Source organism: Panthera leo, chromosome E2, assembly GCF_018350215.1.
Source record: "Panthera leo isolate Ple1 chromosome E2, P.leo_Ple1_pat1.1, whole genome shotgun sequence".
In the NCBI taxonomy this organism is placed as follows: domain Eukaryota; kingdom Metazoa; phylum Chordata; class Mammalia; order Carnivora; family Felidae; genus Panthera; species Panthera leo.
This window is the reverse complement of record NC_056693.1, coordinates 56,762,838-56,781,606: the sequence shown is the minus strand read 5'-3', so window position 1 is coordinate 56,781,606 and position 18,769 is coordinate 56,762,838. Positions and strand designations below refer to the sequence as shown.

The 18,769-nt window shown below is 56.7% G+C and overlaps 1 protein-coding gene across 1 annotated transcript; it reads right to left on the bottom strand.

The window, feature by feature from the left end:
• Positions 1-2,436: 2,436 nt before the first annotated feature.
• Positions 2,437-17,168, bottom strand: MLYCD (malonyl-CoA decarboxylase). The gene is made up of 5 exons (XM_042918723.1): positions 16,632-17,168; positions 9,254-9,366; positions 8,243-8,399; positions 5,479-5,628; positions 2,437-3,680 (listed from the first exon to the last, which is right to left on the bottom strand). The coding sequence occupies exons 1-5, from the start codon at positions 17,166-17,168 to the stop codon at positions 3,147-3,149; spliced, it is 1,491 nt and encodes a 496-aa protein (XP_042774657.1). The 3' UTR covers positions 2,437-3,146.
• Positions 17,169-18,769: the final 1,601 nt, after the last annotated feature.

Below are 18,769 nucleotides of genomic sequence, written 5' to 3'. Positions count from 1 at the left end.
TGTGGTGAATGGAAGCCATGGGGCAGCTGTCCGTTCTAACAGATCAAAATGGACTTCATATTCCCATGAGGGCTTTAGAATCCAATTAAAAATCTGAGAGACATTCCCTCCATTTAAATCTCAAATATGGCTAATGCTTCATTTCAAACAAAGCCCAGAATGAGCTGATCCTTGCAAAAATGTTAGGAGATTCCTCCCCCACCCTTTCGAGCCACATACAGAGTAAGGAGGAAACACTCCCCCTTGCTGGGGTGTAATGCCCCCGGATGGATGCCGGAGGGAGGGCAGAGCTGTGCAAGCCCTTAGTGGCTCTTGATCCGGCGGGCAGTGGAGGTCCAGCCCTGAGAGAGGACAGAGGGAGGGAGGGCAGGAGGAAGGGGAGAGGGAGGGGTGGTGGAGAGGGGAAGAAAGAGCAAGCAGGCATCAGTGACTCCCCAGCCTTGGAAGTTCCCGCCTCTTCTTCCCCGGGGAACAAATTACGCCACTTGGTCACCTCTAGAAATTGTCAACAGAAGCCAGAAAACCGTCATTCTAATTTCCAGATAAGGGGATGACAGGATCCGCAACCTATACCCAGGTGAGCATGATGGTGGTCCCCTCCTCCGGGCTTCTCAGCAGCCCTGACGTACCCGTGTGCTGTGGCTCCCCCGTGTACAGATGGGGAGACCGAGGAAAGTGAGGCCACGCACTGCCTTTCAGAACAGGATGGGGCCACGAGCAAGTGTGAGCGGGTCGGTCCCAAGACCATCAGCATCCCCGAATCAGAATTAATCCTATCTCTAGCAGACCTGAGGACTGAGCCTGTGGCAAACCCCTTGTGGAGAGAGACAGGGGAGGGGGAGGTGGGGAGGTGTCTGAAGCACAGACCCCCAAGCAGCGAGACGAAGGTATCGGAGCTCCGACCAGCGGCTCAGGGGGAGGGGAGCAGAGCCTCTCCTCGGATGGGGTCTGAAGGGGAAGGTGGGGGACACGGAGGGAGAGCAGGCTCTATGGTTGGGGGGCGCGGAGCACAGCTTCAGGCCTGAACCTGGCGCGCTATGGAACCCAAGGACAGTCACGTACTGAGCACCTGCTGTGAGTCTGTCCCCTCTGTGGGCACTTCGCAGGGGAAGACACTGTGGTCCGAGGGGCTGTCCGGGGTTCCCTGAGAGCAAGCGTGCTGGAGCCCAGGTCCGGGAGACAGCACCTACACCCGCGTCCCCCGCGTAACGACGTCACCTGGGCGGTGGGCGGTGACCAGCGGGACGTAAATTCACGACGCGGGGATCCAGTGACCTGCTGCAGCCCTCCGAACCCACCGCTGCGGGGCTATTTTGCAAAGGATGACATATGTACACGTGGGCGGTCTGGTCGTCCCTCACAGGGAGCGGTGAGCCGGGCCGTTTGAGCCGCCTCTGCCCTCCTGGGGGCCGTGGGGTTGAACAGACCGTAGCACACAAGGTGTGAGGTGAGCGTCGGCCCAGCGCAGCACCACGAGGCGGCCCAGCTCGCTCCCTTCGGTGACTTGGACTGACGCCCGGAGACAGGACACCCACCCACCCGCGTCCATCCATCGCAGGCCGTCTGGGCTGCTGTGACAAAAGATCACCGACCGAGGGGAGGCTGGAGATCCAAGGTCAGGGTGCTAGCACGGCTGCGGGAGGGCCGTCTTCTGACCTCACATGGTAGGAGGGGCCGGGGGCTCCGTGGGGCTGCTTGTTAAGGGCACTGATCCCCACCTCCTAATACCATCACCTTTGGTGGGGAGGGTTCGAGGTAGGAATCTGGGGGGGTACAATGCTCAGAGCACCGCACCACCCACATCCGCCCGGCCGGCCAGCCGGCCCATCTTACGAAGCGCCGGAGAGGAGTCATGACAAGAGGCTTGACGAGAAAAAACCACCCCTGGCTGTGGCAGGAGCCGGGTGACAGGCTCGTGGGTCATTAGGCTATCCTGTCCGCTTCCGTGTATTTGGTTTGAAAAGCTGCGCAAGAGGAGGCTAAATAACGCGAGAAGGTGTGAAACGCGGGGGTGCAGGGTTGGGGTCTCAGGCAGGCAGCTCTGGAAGAACTCTCCCCGAGCCCCTCGAGGGCGAGGACCCCGGGCCTGGTGGGGCTCCAGAGCTCAAGCACTAGATTAGCTGGGGGCCAAGTGGAGCAGCACCAGAATGCTGCCCCTAGGATCCAGGGAGAGAGAACTTTCTAGTGGCGACCACCGTCACGCCGCTCATGATCAGGCAGCAGCCCCACGTGGGAGGTGATGCACAAGGACCGGGGGTCGGGTCTGGAAGATGAAGGGCACGGAAGGCTGGGGGACCCGTCTGCAGGAGTGAGGACACGCACACACGGACACCGCACCCCTCCCACAACCCCGGACGCCGCCCCTCCCTGCCTCTCTGTCCTCACGCTCTCCTTCACGGGACACCCGCACCCGCCCAGCCCGTGAGGTCTCGGCTCTCGGAGGTGACCACACACACCGTCTTAAATAACCACCTATTTAATGCTTCGCAGAACAAAACCGTTCTGTACTACGAGGATCAATGGAAGCCTGCAGCACCGCAATTTTCGTCTCCGATCCGGTTTAAGCCCCAGGCAACCACACCTTGCGTGCTCGGCGATCTCGGCAAACGGTGTGCAGTCACGAACATTTTCACACATTCAGCAGCTCCCAAATCTAAGCGAAATGGAGCACAGCCCGCTATCCCTGTGCGGCGAGTGGAGAGAATCGGCTAAGACAACCACGGCTGAATTACGTTCTAAGCTCGAGGGAAAATCTACTCTCACCCGGGGCCACCTGCCGGGGTCCTCGCGAGGCTGCCCGGTGCACCGCGGGACGACAGCCAGCAGAGATTCTAGACCTTTCTAAAGATGGAGGTGCCACCGCACCCCCTCTGGCAGCGGGCCAGGCCGCTCTTCTGGGGAGAGCACACCCACCCACCCCGCGTCCACCGGAGCCCCCATCGCGCGCCAGGCACCACGCCTTCGCTCTCTCGCGATGGGAGTTAGGACACAGCCTTCCGGTGCGGCCCTGCTCTGGGCAGGAGAGCGCACTTCAACTCTGCTTTACTAAAAAAGCCTCTTTTGATCCATAATCCGCCACCCCAACCCCCCCAACCCGTCCAGAAAATTATCCTTTTCTGAGTCAGAGACATGGCTTGAGGGCAGGTTTAAAGTTTGCTGTTCTTGTGAAACTGGGCCACAAGGCCGAGCACCTGCTCGGAAGCCTTGATGTTCTTGGCGCAGAGGTAGCTGGTGCTGTTGGCGGCCGTCTCCTCCAGGTAGTACCGGTAGTTGACCATCAGGCCGCAGGAGCCGGTGACGCCCTTGAGGCTCGTGTCGGCCAGCCAGTTGAGGCGCCACAGCACCGCCCCGTTCTGCAGGTGGAAGTTTGCCACGGGGTTCAGGGCGTAGCCCCGGTGCTTCTCTCCGTACAAGTACCAGGCACAGAGCCTCATCAAGGGGGCCTGCAGCACCCTGACCAGCTTCTCGGACTTCACCCACTCGCTGCTGCTGAGCGAGACCTTGAGGGTCTCGTTAACGGGACCGCCTAGGATCTCCGAGATTTCTCTGCATTCGGAATCTGTGAGCAGTTCACTCCTCCCGTGCTCCTTTGCTTGTGAGTTCAGGAGCCCCAGAAGCCACTTGGTGAAGCCGGGGATAGGAGACAGACTTGAGAACGTCCCGAGATGAGGAAACTCTCTCTGTAGGGCACGGTTGGTGGGGAAGGGAAGGTGGAGAGAACACACACACGTAACTCAGCAGGCACGTCACCGAGACGGAAACGCCTCTCCACGTATCATTCGCGCACTGTTAAGGGCTGTATGTCGCTGTGCGGTTTACCACGTACCCTCTGGGGTGCATTTTCTCCTTTTGAGGGGCACTTATGAAGAACCTGACATATGCCAGGCCCTAGAGAGACCCTGAGTCCCCAAGGCGAGCCTCGACGACGGCTGCCCTGCCCACGCCACCTGTGAGAATGGCCAGTCAGGGGCCCGGCCCGACATGAGCAGGGGCTGCTGCTGAGAAGTGGGGCACGCAGTCTTGTGACCGCATCTCCGGAGCGTCTGGTCTGCCGTGCCCCTCCCGGGGACTGCTCTGTGGCCACACAGCCCGGCCTGCCATTTTACCCGGTGACCGTGTACTGAACAAATCATCGCTTGCAGAGCTAGCCCACAGTGGGTGTGGACTGTGGGCCAGAAGGCGGGGGGGAGGGCACCGGGGGTTTCTCCATAGCAGACAGGACGGTTCATGTTCAAATTACAGCGACATCTCAAGGACAAGTTTTTTTTTTTTTTTTTTTTTAAACCCAGCATTTTCTGATTAAAAATGTAATTTATGGTCACTACAGGTGAATTTTTTTAATGTATGATGGAAGGAAAAAAAAAACCCCAAAACTACCATAGTCCACAAGTCTGAGATAACTTAGTCTCTAGGGTTGATAAAGTGTAACTCCGTCTTTCTCCGGTTTTTACGCGGGCGAGGCATTTAACTTCTATCCCTGCTTTCTGAACTTACGTTGTGACAATTTTCTCCTTTTCATTCAGAATCCAAACACATAACTTAACAGAGTAAAAGATAAGACTGTACCAGGGTTCTCCTAACCGTGTTCCTCTCGAATGTCTGCCTTTATAAACCGCGATGAACACTCTCGTGCAGAAGAGTGACACGGCTTTTTGGGATTCTCTCTGGTGACTTTCTGGCTCGTGGCGGGGTGCTGTGACCAGCCAGCAGGATGGCTACTGGGCTGAGGGGCCAAATCTGACCGATTCAGAAATCGACTCTGCGGGTGAACCTCCGACTCTGCCTTTCTCACCGATACGCCCCCGCCCCCCACCCCATTCATCAACACCTCAGCAAAGAAGAAGGAAAGAAGAAACTTAAATTAATTAGATGTGGCTCCTTATCGCCTCCAGGGAAGAAGTGACAGAGAGTGATTCTAATGAAGCTGATCGCCTGCTGAACCCTGAGTTCTCAGATTTAAGATTGATTATGAATTTAATGCAAAGCACGCTGATGTTTTAATTCCACTCTGTCGTTCTCCACGGAAGGGTTTCTGCTGCAGCGACACTGCTGAAACCACGCAAATAGGAGGATACCACTCTCAGAGCCAATTATTAGCCACCGAATTATTTTACCTTTAATTAGATTCTGCCCATGGCGGTTCACTCAAGCCCCTTAGGAGAGAGTTTCAAAAAGCTAGACCCAGACAGAACCTGAGCGTTTCTGCTGTAGGATGGCGAGGGGCTTTTCCCAGGGTAACGGACAGAAGTTATTACCAAAAAAAAAAAAAAAAAAAAAAGAAAAAAAAAAGCCAGCCAGCCTATCTGCCCCCAAGCTGCCGGGTCTAACCTCGGCACTGCCCCCGTCCTGAGTGTTCTCGGGGAGCCTAGAACGTGCCAAGGGCCATCTGGCCCTTTCCACCTCTCCTACCTCCCTCTAGATCCCCTCTCATCCCCTGTCCCCAGGGGGTGACACCCCCTGCCCCCACACCGTTCCCACCTGCAGCTCCTTGAGCACTCGCTTGACGAGGAAGGTGCCCAGCTCTACCCCCTGCAGTCCGGGCTGCGTCAGGCTGATGGAGTAGAAGATGGCCGCAGAGATCTGGCTCCCCTCCTCCGTCTCCGACGGGGGACACTCCTTCACTATGGCCTGGAAAACACCACGGTGGTCATGGTGGGCTTGGACCCCCGCTTCCCACGCCTGCCCTACCTCTTGGGGCCGGGAGAAGCCAGTGAGGATGGGAGCCCGGAGACCTCGGCCCTGTTCAGGGCCTCGGCTCTCGAGACCCACGGCCTGTTCCGGTTTGAGACCTCTCCAGAGGCGGCAACGCACGGCCTCCCTGGGTTGTTTGCTCCCCCTGCACTGTTTCTATCGCAACGAACTTCTCACCAAGCAATGCATGTTCCCTTTGCCTTTTCCGGGCCTCTGTGCGGTCAGAGACGGATGAATCTCCTTCCCGCCAGCACCAGACGTAACCCGCCGACCCGGCTGGGAGGCCAGCGCCTCCCTCTCCGTGGCTGCCCTGCGTGGGCCTGACCGTTCTACCCTGCAGTCATTCTCGCTCCTTGTCTCTGAACTCTGGGCTTTCAGATTTCTCAACAGGCCATACGCAATCCCATAAAGTCTTTCTCTCAGCAAGTTCACCTTTCCGTACCCTTTTGATTTTGTGCTACGTCCTTGTTTTTCCTTGGGGAAAACACACATCCGTACAGACACGCACACGAAGTAATGCAGAAAGACTCCTACTGGGAAGTCCCTTAGCCAAGGCTGACTTTATTAGCTCTGAGTTCTGGGTGTGGTTTTCTGAACCTCAACACTCTGAAGGTCACCGGACAACAGCGGAACGGCAGGCGGGGACCTCCAGTTTGCTTTGAGGCAGGTGCACCAGCTTGCTTCCCAGAACGCATTTAAGCTGCTAACTTCCATCAGCGACACCCGATTCTGGCAGCGGGGGTGTTCCCTCCACGAGGTCTGGGAGTCCACGAGCTTTGTGAAATTGTGTGTGGAATGTGCAGGTCTGCGCGTGTCCCCCGGGGGACGACATCCTCGAGCTTTCACCCCCTGGAGATGCTCAAGGGGTCTTTCCTGTGGCTTCTGAAGAGCTAAGAACGCCGCTGCTGTAGGAAGGCGGGGTGGATGGGGACAAAGGGCCAGGGACACCCCCCGGGGCCGCGCTCTGACAGCTCGGTGCCACCTGGGTCAGGATGCACCTCTGCCTCATGCCTACTCTTCACCGTGTGAGGTCGCCTCCGCTGTCTTTCTGGAATGCTGCAGGTTACCTTGTGTTCCTTGCTCAAAATGTTCCAGCAAGCCTTTTTTTTAAAGTTTTCAAAACACAAACGAATCTTTCTTTGGTTACACAAGAGACTGCATGATGTCAACGAGGCAAAACGTGTACGCGTGAGGAAGAAATCACAGGTTATTCCCAAACCAAGTCCTGCTGTTAACCTTCCGCTGAACACCTTCCAGTCTGTCCCATTGGCGTAGGTGCGTGCACACTTCAACACACACACACACACACACACACACACACACCCTGCGCACGCGCGCTCTCCCCGCGCCCACGCGCCCCATTCTCCCACGCCCTGAGCGCTGGGGTGGAACCCCGGTCTCACCCTTACTGGTACTGGGATCGTGGGCAGATCTCCCAAGTTACCCTAAGCCTCAGTCTCCTCGCGTCCACGAGGACAAGAATAACAGGAGAAACGCTGAATGCCCAGGGTGGCACGAGCAGGGACGCGGGGACATGGCTCATGAGCTGACGGGCACCCAGCAAACGCGCGATCCCTATATGCTTAAGCGCACACTGAACATGCCGGTCTGGAGCCTGAACTTCCGGCCGTTCAAGACCCGGACAGTGAGCAACCGTCCACGCTCCCAGGTCCGAGCATCACGTGGGGAGAACTCCCCAGGGTGGAGATTGTAGGTCGCACACAACGCACGTCTTCTATGTCGACAGACATCGCCAAACTGCCCTCAGAGAGGCTGTGGCAGCTTCCAGCGCGTGCGGGTCCCGCAGACGCAAAATTCACGAGGGACTTTCTCCGTGGAGGTCAAGAACACCCGCCCGCTGGCCCTGCTTGGTCTCTCCACCTTCTGATACCGTGAAAGGCTGCCTGGATGCCCATCCTGGGATCGGGTATCGTCTTTCCAGCTTCCGGACCGGCCATCCCGGACCCAGAGCCGCAGCCCACCGTGCCTCGCGCTCTGACAAGCCCCAAGTGCCCCCGGGTCTCCGCTCCCTCGCCTGCTTCACCCTCCCCGTGGTCAGGCCCCTGCTCCCAGCCCCCGCACTGGTTATCCTCCAGCCCCGGCAGGAAGGATCTGCACCTTCCCGTCCACCCCAGAGCAGGCAGCGCCTGCCAAACAGGGTCCCGTCTCCTCGGCTCCCCGGGCTGAGCTCTGGGCCCACGTCAGGCACGCCGCACGGTCTGATTTTCAGTGTTTTAGTCACGGGTCTTGACACCCGGCCCCGGGGCCCCTTAACGACCACTAAAGTGTTGAAAGGTGCACCCTTCCTTCCTTAGCCACGTCTTAGCTGCAGGTCGATGTCCCCAGAGGAGTGCCATCCTTGTTCTGGAACTGTCTATACACGACGTGTCTACACTCTGTAGCCACAGACTGGGAGATTTTCTCTAGCCGATTCAAAACTCCACAGATGCCTGGGGCAATCTACTTCACAAGGCGGGGTGGGGACACAACCACATTTAAAACAGCGTCAGGGACTCTGCGACGCGGCCCTGAGCCAGCCGTCCGCGGGTACCTGGATGTTGCTGGAGATCTCGTTGGTCAGCGCCACGTGCAGCACGACCAAGGGCTCCTCGGGGCTCGCGCAGTGAGAAAAGAAGTAACACCGCCTGTAAGGCCCGACGCGTCGTTTCATATCCATCCAGTTTTTCACAGGATGCACGGCCTCAGACCTGGGGGAAAGGCAGAGAGAAGTAAGCCCGGGGGACAGCTCGCAAGGCACGCCACCACTGCCGATTCCTGTGCGTACTGCCAAGGGAGCCTCGGCGGCTCGCTCAGTGAGGCCCAGTCCTCACTACAGTTCATCCGTCCTTCGCATGCAGCTTCAACAGACCTGCCAGGAAAATTCAAAGAAACCCGTTTTAATGTGAAACAGCGCTGGCTGAGGGGAAGAGCAGCTAACGACCCTCGGACCCACAGACTGCCCCCCACTTCTTAACACCTGGCCTTAAGGCTAGTTTGCAGGCCCCGGAAGCAGATCCTGACACGGGTAACCTGAGGATGCTTGCACCTCCCGGCCGCTCTCTCCTCCGAGTCTGCGGCGTGAAGTCCGTGCTGCAAACACGCAGCCCGGGTTGTCCAGCGGCCTCGTCAGCCACGCGCTGTTTGCAACGTGTCAAATGGGAGCCCCTCGGGTTTGTCACGCTTCAAAGCGCAACCTTTCGCGAGCCTCAGTGTCTGTAAGACGGCACGGGCACCAAGACCCGCGAGGGAAGAGCGGCTCCTGTCCGTGGGGACCGCTCGGGCTTCGCCATGTCCTGGGCACGCGGGGACCACGCCCCACACAGCCCATCCAGAGACTTACGCCAGGGAGGTGCTGTCACAACTACGGGAGGCAGATGCCGTTGGGGTCACTAACGCCAGGAGTCGGCCCAGCGGGACCCTGCGTCTCTGAGAATGGGGTGTGGGGAGAGGCGGGCCGTGCACTTGACCACGGGCCACACACGTTGTGCCTGGGCCACAGCGCTCGCGGACAGAGGCCGGCTTTCAGCTCCCGTTCAGGAAAAGTGACAACTTGAATACTTACTCGCTGATTTTCTGCAGGACCTCACACGGCGAGTGCCAGGTGACCCGTTCCAGGCTCAGGAACCCCGAAGAGAACCACTCTGAGAGCATGCCCTTCAGCACTCCGTTCATCTCCTGAAAGGGAGAACACAGAGTGCTGGCTTCTGGGGACAGGCCGGCCAGCCCGCCTCTGTGCCACCACCAGCCGACACGGGGGGATCAAGCAGGCAAGAGGGACGCGAAAGCAGACCGCGGGGCGCTTCTCCCAACGGCTTCCTCGGTGACAGCTCCGTGGGACTCACCCCACCCAGGTGGCCGGCACCTGGCTCTCGCCCCGCCCGGCCACCCCCGTCAGTAAGACCTCAGCGGGAGCTTTCGATCTGAGCGAAGCTGCCCGATCGGACGGCGTGTTCCAGCTCACGCGCCGCAGTGAACACGACTGGAACTCGTGAGGTCGACAGAGCGACGGCTGGTGCGCCACGAAGGGAACGCTAACACGGGGGGCACGGGGATCAGGACATCCCCCTCTCAGGAACATTCTGGGACGTGCCCAAACGTCTCTTGTTTCCTGAGAGGGGCAAGCACTGGGGGTCCGGGCACCATATCCATCAACTCAAAGGTGCGCGTTTTCATATTGTAACATCTCTGAAGTCGGGGTTCATCTTGCAAACGATGGCGGGGTCGCCGCTTCACTCGTAGCATTTTTTTCTACCTTAGTGGGACATAGAAAAGAGTGTGTCCGGCAATCGGTGGCTTTAGATGTGATGAAATTATTCTAAGTTCACTTCACTGATTACACCTAATCTACTTCTGGAAGTGAGGAGCCAACTTTACCACCCAAGACACGTGCGCCCAGAAACCTTTCAAGCAAGAATGGAACCGGAGGCGCCCAGGGCAAGGCGAGGGCGCAGGGGCAGACCCAGCTCGGTGTAGCCCACTGTGACTGCACTGAACATGTAACCACAATAGGCTTCCTGACGGCTCGAGCGAGAGGATGCCGGGGCCCCAGACATGGCTGGTTGTTCCTCAACAGCTATTTCCTTTCCTTCCAAATCAACAAAAGTCTTATGCTTTAGGCAGGCACATGGCTGTCCAGGTTCAAGATCACACTGCAGCCAGGGGCAGTCAAAAGAGCGAGTCCTGGCCAAACAGATGTAAGCAGAAGTAAACATGGCAGGAACATGCCCTTTGCTCATCTTTTCTTTGTTCCTCTCACCGCAGCCTGGAAGGTGATGTGATGGCTAGAGCTGGAGCAGCCATCCTGGGCCATGAGGTAACTGTGGGGAGGAAGGTTTTTTGGGGAGAACAATAGACGGAAGTCTAGGTCAACTGAGGGCATCACAGAACAGAATCAGCCCTGGGGTATCTATCTCCTCTCCAGACTTTTACATGAGAGACAGACTTCTGTCTTATTCAAACCACCATTATTTCAGGTCTCTGTTATTCACAGATGAACTACATACTAACAGATACACTGAATGTTACTGAATAATAACATACATCTCAGTATATCCAGTACAGAATTGACAGAGAGCTACCACCGCAAAAGCTGTAAAAATGTTCACATTTTATTCCCTGGTAAATGAAAGGACTCACAACTGTGTCACTGGAGGATAAGCTTGAAGTAAGTAAAATAAAGGGTTGGTGGCTCTGAAAAGCTTTCAGAATGAAGTAAGATCCCTCTTTAAATATTTAAGGCCTGGGGCACAGAACCAGCCACCGATTTATTCTGTGGGACCCCATGGGGGCGAAGAGGGAGGTAAATTTAGGACCAACAAGGGGGAGTCACGGACAGATAGACTTGGACCGAATTTAATGTAAAGGAGAAGTCTGGAATAGCCAGGGTTGACCAGAGACGCTATCCGGGGAGAGTGAACATCACCACGAGTGGGGACCAAGGGCAGGGTTTACAAGGATTTGGCGGAGCCGTTCTAAGGATTTAATGGTTGGACCAGATGCCCTTTGCGATTCTCTTTAACTCTGAATTCCATAACCCGATCTCCCTCCCTCAGCTCCACGCTCGGTGAGGGCAGAGGTGGCTTTGACGCCACACCACTGGGTCCACAGGCATTCAGCGGGCTCTCCCACGTGGAGGACGGTTAACAGACTGATGTCAAACGAAAAAGGGGAGACAGACTAGAGAGTGGAGAGGATGAAGGGGCAGGAAGGGAGGCCAAGAGAGGCCAAGTGCCAGGCATACAGACGGCTGCTCATACAACTGTATTCACCGCACTGGATCACAGCGGTTCTTAAACTTCCCGGGGTCCTCGCGTGCTTGCTAAAAACCACGGACGTGCTCCCCAGAAAAATGCACACACATTCCTCAATTTTTGCACCCAGTTTCCTGGGAATCGTGGATGCCTGTGAAACTCATCTATGGATCATCCCCGGAGGCTCACAGACGCCGGACTGGGAACCTCCACACTGGACGGTTGGGACTGGATCGGCCGAACTCCACGGAGGATGTGCGGGCATCTCCAGCGCATCCCTAACAGGAGAGTGCGGGACATGCCTGGCTTCGGTATCGATTCAGGATTAATTACGAAAGAAATGGCTTGGCTGATGAGAGCTCGCCCTCCAAGGTCTCTTCGTTCTATTTCGGGCTACCGACGGCTATGAAATGTGACACTGCTACATGAGAGCTGGGAATCTAGGTGAAAGGGCACACGTCCCCAGGCTCAGCGCCCACCGGCCGCAGCTGTCCCTGCTGGAAGGCACCAGCGGCCCAAAGGCTGTGGGATCACCGACAGCAGGAGGGAGAGAAACTGCCTAGGCTTCTCGCTCATCAATTCAGCCATCAGTTGTCAGGTGTTCGAACCAAGACTCCCACTCACAACTGCCGGGGATGCCAGTCAGCGTGGGCTCAGTCTTCCGGACCCGCCAACGCCTGTTATCTTGGAGGACACTGAGCGGAAGGCCAGCCAGCCTCCCCTTCTGGCAGAGAAAAAGCGGTCCCCCACCCTCTCTTCTGGGGTTTTTGGCTATCAAGATCTCCCGATGTCTGGAATGTGGAGAAAAGCTGGTTTTCACTGCTCGGAAGCCCCGAGCTGGGCAAGCGGGCCCGAAGCACAGGACAGGGTCACAGGGCCACAGCGAAGACATTTTAGGTCTGATTCCAACTGATAGAGGCTCCCCCCACCCCCACACCACCCCAGGGGACTGGGGCAGCCTTGATGAACTACAAATAAGGTCCTTTTTAGTTTAGCTAAGCACAGAATTTAGGAGAGCCAACAAGGACCTCTGTGTTCACTGAAAAGCAGGACGTGTCACTAAAAGAGGCCGGACGACAAGGTGTCCCGTGCGGCCCGACATCGCAACGGTGGGGACGCTGGCCCGTCCGGCACGAGTTTAGCCCCCTCCCCACCGTCAAGGCCTGCACACCTTTCACCCCACTGGAATTTCTCCGCTCAAACCGCCATCGGGAAACCCTTCGGTTTTCTAAATGCCAACTTCCCTCCGGGGTCCCCAAACTGCCGGACAGTGCTCGGACCTTCTAGAATATGTGGACTCAACTCAGCCTCACGGGGGACTTTCTCCCTGAGAAACTGCACTCTTCAACCCCAAGAGGCCTTCGGAGACGCCTCCGGAGAAAATCAAAAAGCGTCTAGAGCACACACACAGCAGGCGTGCGCTGATCCCCACAGCCCGACGTCCGGTAATCACAACCCCCGGGCAGAGACCAAGAGCCGGACAAACCGTGCCCTCGTCTGTAAACCTTATTTTTAGCAAAGCTGAACAACCGTCACAGCATTTCCTGGAAGAGAAGCAGGCTGACCTGGACCGTAGCAGCGGCCGGCGCAACCTCTCACGTCGGCGCACGGCCAAGGGGCTAGAGCCACCAGGAACCACGACTGTACCCAGTGCGCGGCCGTGGGCCCCACACTAGCCGGCTCTCCTGAAAATGCCACGGCGACCTACAGGACTCAGCACCCAAGAGCGTGTGGCAGACACACATCCCGGGGTAAACGCTCGGGGCTGAGTCCGTAGCAGCCCGCACGGCAACTGGAGCGTGTTCACGTGACTTCCTCTAGTCACGTGTCCGGAAGTCAGCAGGTGCCGGGGAGCAGCACAGCTGTGCTGAGGTGCTGTGTGCCCACGGTGAAGGGTGCCGCGATCTGAGGCACTGGGGGAGCAAGCTCCCTGCTCCCCCAGCATCACGGGGCACCCCCGGCCCCTGGCGCCCGAGACTCCGGCCTTAAAGCTTCGCGTGCCAAACTTCCAGTACTTTCTGACAGTGTATTCCTAAAAGCAGAAAGTTCTAGCTGCGTCGCCTCATCAGCTTGGATGCAAAATCCAGAAAGTGGGAGGAGAAACCGGAGTCAAAGCGCGGTACACACATTAAGTGATTCTGGCGATAGAGTACAAGGCCGGATCCCAGCGACATTTTCTAGGGACAGAAAAAATGATTCTCTGAACGACTTAAGTGACCGGGGTTGAGAAAACTGTTACGTGACTATGTGGGACACGGGAGAAGGAAACCCATGGATTCAGCACTAACGGTGACATGCACTAGATACAAGGCCAGAATTTTCAGGCAGAGAAAGGCAAGAGGAGTGACTCAGCACCTGGAAGAGGCGTCTTGTAGCCAGTGTGTCCAGACCACACGCGGAGGCAGAGGTCAGGCTACAGTCGTCATCCTTTGTTCAAGAAAGATCTTTACTCCACATGACTTTCTGCCTGTGGGTATGCAATGTTTCGTCTGTGTGTGCACAGCCTTGGTTGAAAAAACAAAGGAAGCCTGAACCCCGGAGGGCCCGGTGTCGCTGCCAGCTTGGGACCTCCCCAGAGCACGCCCCTCTCCCCCAAACAAGTCTCAACGTCACAGCTTCCAGCTGCCACCTTCCAGCCTGCACGACAGCCACCTTTTCTTGTGTGGGGGAGAGCAAAGGCATGGACACATTCAGTAACAGCTCACAGAATCGGAGGACTCAGAACCGGATGGGACCTGAGAAATCACTGGGGCCAACACCCTGAAATCGGCAGTCCAAGTGTCTGACACAACGCCTCCGTTGGCTGTGCAGAAACCTTCCGAGCCCTCTGGGCTTCCCTCCAGGCTCAAGGCTCTGTGTGGAATGGTCTGATGTCAAGACACTTGGGAGCAGTATGTGCTGACCTGCTCTTGTGGCGGGGGACCTGGGAGTCTCGTCTCATGCATCATCCAGCATTTTGCTATGCTAGACGTTGAAGACAAGGCTCCCGGTCTTCAAGGGGCTGATTATCTAGTTGGGGTGGGGGAGGGTTGGCGGAGTAATCCATCTCAGACGCTACATTCTGTGGTTAAGGTACAAAATGCAGGTGAGGTGCACAAATAATAACGTAGCCTGTGAACCACCAGACCAGGTAAGGCCACCTTGCACTGGAGTGTTGGAAAGGCTCAGTGATGAGCAGCTCCTACTCTAACGGGCTTCCCAGGCAAGAATGGCGGAGGAATGTGTGTTCAGGAACTTTCTGTCAAAGAGCCGGCGTGGCCGCAGAGAGGTTCTGTGGAGGGGGCGAGAAATGGACGGTACGGCTGGCAATGTCCAGGGTGGTTTGGCGTAAACCAAAAATGCCGGAAGAAGGACATTAAATGTTGGTCCTTCCGGCCTTCAAGGGAGTAAAGACCGACTTGTGGTGTCAGAGAAAGATGAGCACTGAGGTTAGTCATGAGACGGAAGTTTGTACGTATACTCTTGGAAAGAGCAAATGCAGTCGCAACCAGAGAATACTAATGTATTCTCGTGTATCGACGTGTACCGACCAAGTACACAATTCGGGAGTCATGAGGACGGGGCTCCAGTTCCGGCTCTGCACCCTGGGCACTGCACTTGACTTTGACAAGCTTTAATCATTTCCTCTGTACAACAGGTCCCTATGGCTTGCTGGCAAACGAGCAAGTGCATGAGAAGCACCTACCATCCACCGTGACTGCTGCTAACTCTTCCCGTACTAGAGTGGAAGCTTCTGGACCGAGTGACCTTAGTGCCAAGACCAGGTCCAGTGGTCACAAGTCACACAGATGGATGGACAGACAGGTAAATGATTTCATTCTGGGACAGGTGACATGCTACCCAACTCTTCAGTCTCCTAGGCAGTAAGAATCAAGTTTCAGAAAAACCACCATGGAGCGCTGGTCCCTGCTTCAAGAAAAAAATAAAGTATGCTTGGATTGAAGACTAGACCCAAGCAGATGGGAATGTACACGGTGTGTCGAACACAGTCTCGGCCATTCAGACCGGGCTTGAGCCAGAATCATGATCAATTCAGATCTTGGCATTATCAGTTAAGCAGCCATCATGAGTAATCAAATCACAGCACTATTATCACTGAAACGAACCCCATCCTTAACGATACAGGATCTTTCGCACATAAAGTCTTTCGCGAACACTGTAACTCCCGCAGCAGGACGTGGTTATAAAGCATACTACGAAGAACCCCAGACTTAAGATGTGCGTAGGTGATCGGAGACATATCTATTTGCTCTAAGTTCTTGGTCAAGTTTCCCCACCTCAGTGTCTGTCTCCTTAACCCACGTAAGAATAAGGCAATGAACATGAAAATTGCTGTGCCAGTGTTAGAGTTCTAAGTGAATTAGGACATAACCGATCAACTGCTCAATTTTTTAAAGCCAACCGCACCTTAAAAAGTTCTGAACATCAGACGCTTCTTGCAACATTTACATCATTTTTTGGTCGTTGTTCACTAAAAGGGCAGGTTAGTGGTCCTTTCGTATTTAATACCAATAGTATAAGAGCACTATATTCGCCTATCGGAGATCTTTCGTGTCGTTATTTAAATCCTACGGTATTTACTTGCATCCAACATGAGCCCACCGTGCTACGCACCTGATTACTCAAGTACTCAACTTGGAATCATCACATTTCAGGGCTGAACTCAGGAAAGTGAAACGTCCTGCCCAGCCAGGCGGCAGAGCCCAGAGACATCATCTTTGTGCGTTCCAAAGGGTTTCTTATAGACGAGGCTTACACACAGAATGAGTGTGCAGCTAACGTGTGCCGACACCACCTGGGTTTTTGGAGGCTACGTGGTGCTCAGTTTAGTACTGGTTCAAGTATACCACATACAGGAAACTCCCAGCTAAAAGAGTAAAAAAAGAGACTTCGTGGAGCACACTAACCAGGAAGGAGGAGTGACAGTCACGTTAAAGGCAGGCGGTGCTGAGTTTCTAGTAAACACTACACGGTCAACACTGGAACCAGGCAGGGATTCAGAAAGCCTGGGAAGGAAGGGGACGGGGCAGGGGTTCAGGGGGCTGTAACTCTGGGCAAAGTGTGCGCGGCTTCGGGCTGGGGGAGGTGGAGTGTTTGGGGCTGCAGGGGCAGGTGAGGACTCTCCGGGGAGGGCCATCAAGATCGAGGACCTGGTGCAAGGCGTGGGGGCGGCCCGGGGCCAGGCCTTACCCGGACGTGCGGCCCCTCCACCAGCTTGAGCGCCTGCGCCTCGAGCAGGTCGGCCCGCAGCCGCACCAGGAAGCGCACGCCGCCGTCCAGCTTGCTGATGTGGTGGAAGAGGCCGCGGTAGCGCGGCACCAGCGCGTAGCGCAGCCGGTCCTCGGCCTGCAGCAGCACGGCCGCCTCCCGCGGCTGCTGGCGCAGCTGGAGCACGCCGGCGCTCTGCTCGGCCACCTGGCCGTGGTCCACGCCGAAGCCCCGCGCCAGGCGGCTCAGCAGCTCGGCGCGCTCGGCCGCCTCGGCCAGGCCGCCGTAGAAGCTCACGAAGTCCGCGCACTGGCCCTCGGCCGGCGCCGGCGTCTTCTCGCGCAGCTCGTAGGCCGGCGTGGCGGGCACTGCGCGGCGCAGCAGCTCGTCCATGGCCCGCTCCAGGGCGCCCGCCTCCGCCGCCGCCGGCCCGCTCGACAGCCGGGGTCCCGGCGGCCGCGGAGGAAGCCGCAGGGGGAAGAGACGCCGCGCCGTCAGCGCTGTCCAGAAGCCTCTCATGGCGCCGCACGGCAGCTACTTGAGGACGCCGGCGCCGCGGGGCTTCCGGCTTCCGGCGCGCGCCGTCCCCATTGGCCGAAGCTGGGGGCGCGGGCGGGACGGTGGCCAATCGGAGGGCGGGGGGGGTGGCGGCGCGGAGCCAAGTGTTACCAAAGGTCCCGGCGGGGCGGAGACGCGGGCGTGCCTCGTCCCTTCGCCACCCAAAGTCACCTCCCCTGCCGCTGTCCTCTTGCCCCACCTGCTCTGCTGCCTGCGTCTCCCCTGCTCTGCTACGTGCAGGCGCTACACTTGCGGATTCCTGGTCCATCACGTCTGGGGAGGAGCCACGGAACCTGCGTGGTAATTCACTGGCAGGGTAGCCTTGGTCTTACCTCCTGCCTAGGCGCTCTCAGTTCGTTGCCAGGGTCTGATTATACAGGTGACTCCCACGGCCGCAGCCCTCCTCTGTCCGGAGCTCGGGACCTAGCTTTACAGCTGCCTGCTGCAGAGCTTTTCACGGATGCGCCAAACGGGGCTTTCCTAACCGTCTTAGTCCCCACCCTGTCCCTCCTTCCTAAGTCCTTGATCACTCATCTATTCAACAGGGTGTTTATCAACTACCTGGTATGTGCCAGGTCCTGTCCTAGGCACGGGGCTAACAGAATGAGCCAGACAGACCCGATGGTGCCTCATGGAGTTTACAGTCTAACGGACAGGAGAACATAACGACAAATTGGACTCCTGAATTCATTCCTTCTGTCTGGCCCCTCGCGCCTACAGCCCATGTCACTTCTCACCGGGGCCACTGCAGTAACCTCTTTGCTTCCAAGCTCAGTCCTCCAGTCCATTCTTTGCATCAGCTGCTGAGTGAACTTTCTAGATTATCCACTTAGGCGTGTCATTCACTTGTTCAAAAACCAACTGCTTTAGCGTAACAGGCAGAGCCCTCACCAACAGCCCCTGCTCTCCCTTCTAGCCACATCTGTTGTTCTGCCCACCTCATTTCTATTTCTCTGTGGCCTGGTGGCTCCCAGACTTGTAGATTTTGGAACCCATTCTTAAAACACAAGACAGGGCAGGAAATGCAGTTGTCGGTGGCCTTGTTGGTATCCGCGGTGGTGGAATCACACTCAGTTTGTAAGCCTCCAAACACACATCTATTTCAGTCTCTCCTTAACACGAGTGAGAGTTCCACCACGGTTAGTGAGTGTTTGGCGGGAGTTTGCAGGGCCTGATGCCAAGTAGAGCAGAGTCCAAAAGAAAATCCAGCCAAGAGCTCACTGTGCTCTTTAAAAAGAGAAGCCTCCTCTAGGTACAAAGGATGAAGGACAGCATCAAAGAGCCTGCTGAGATCAGAGGGTGGATAGTGGGCTTTGGGGAAGGGGCTTTCTTGTTGGGGATATACAGGGCACCTTGTGATCTGCGGGTACCAGAGAGAGGACCCCTTTCTTTCTTAGTCACACAGTGGTAACTGATGTCCCATTAAAGCCCCTCGGATGTCCCCGATATGTCTTTGAGGAGAGAGACGTGTGCAGGTACTGGCTATGCCCTTTACCCTCCTCTGCATGCTAATAAAAGCACTTTACTGAGCACGTACTATATGTCCTCTGCCCTTCTGGCAC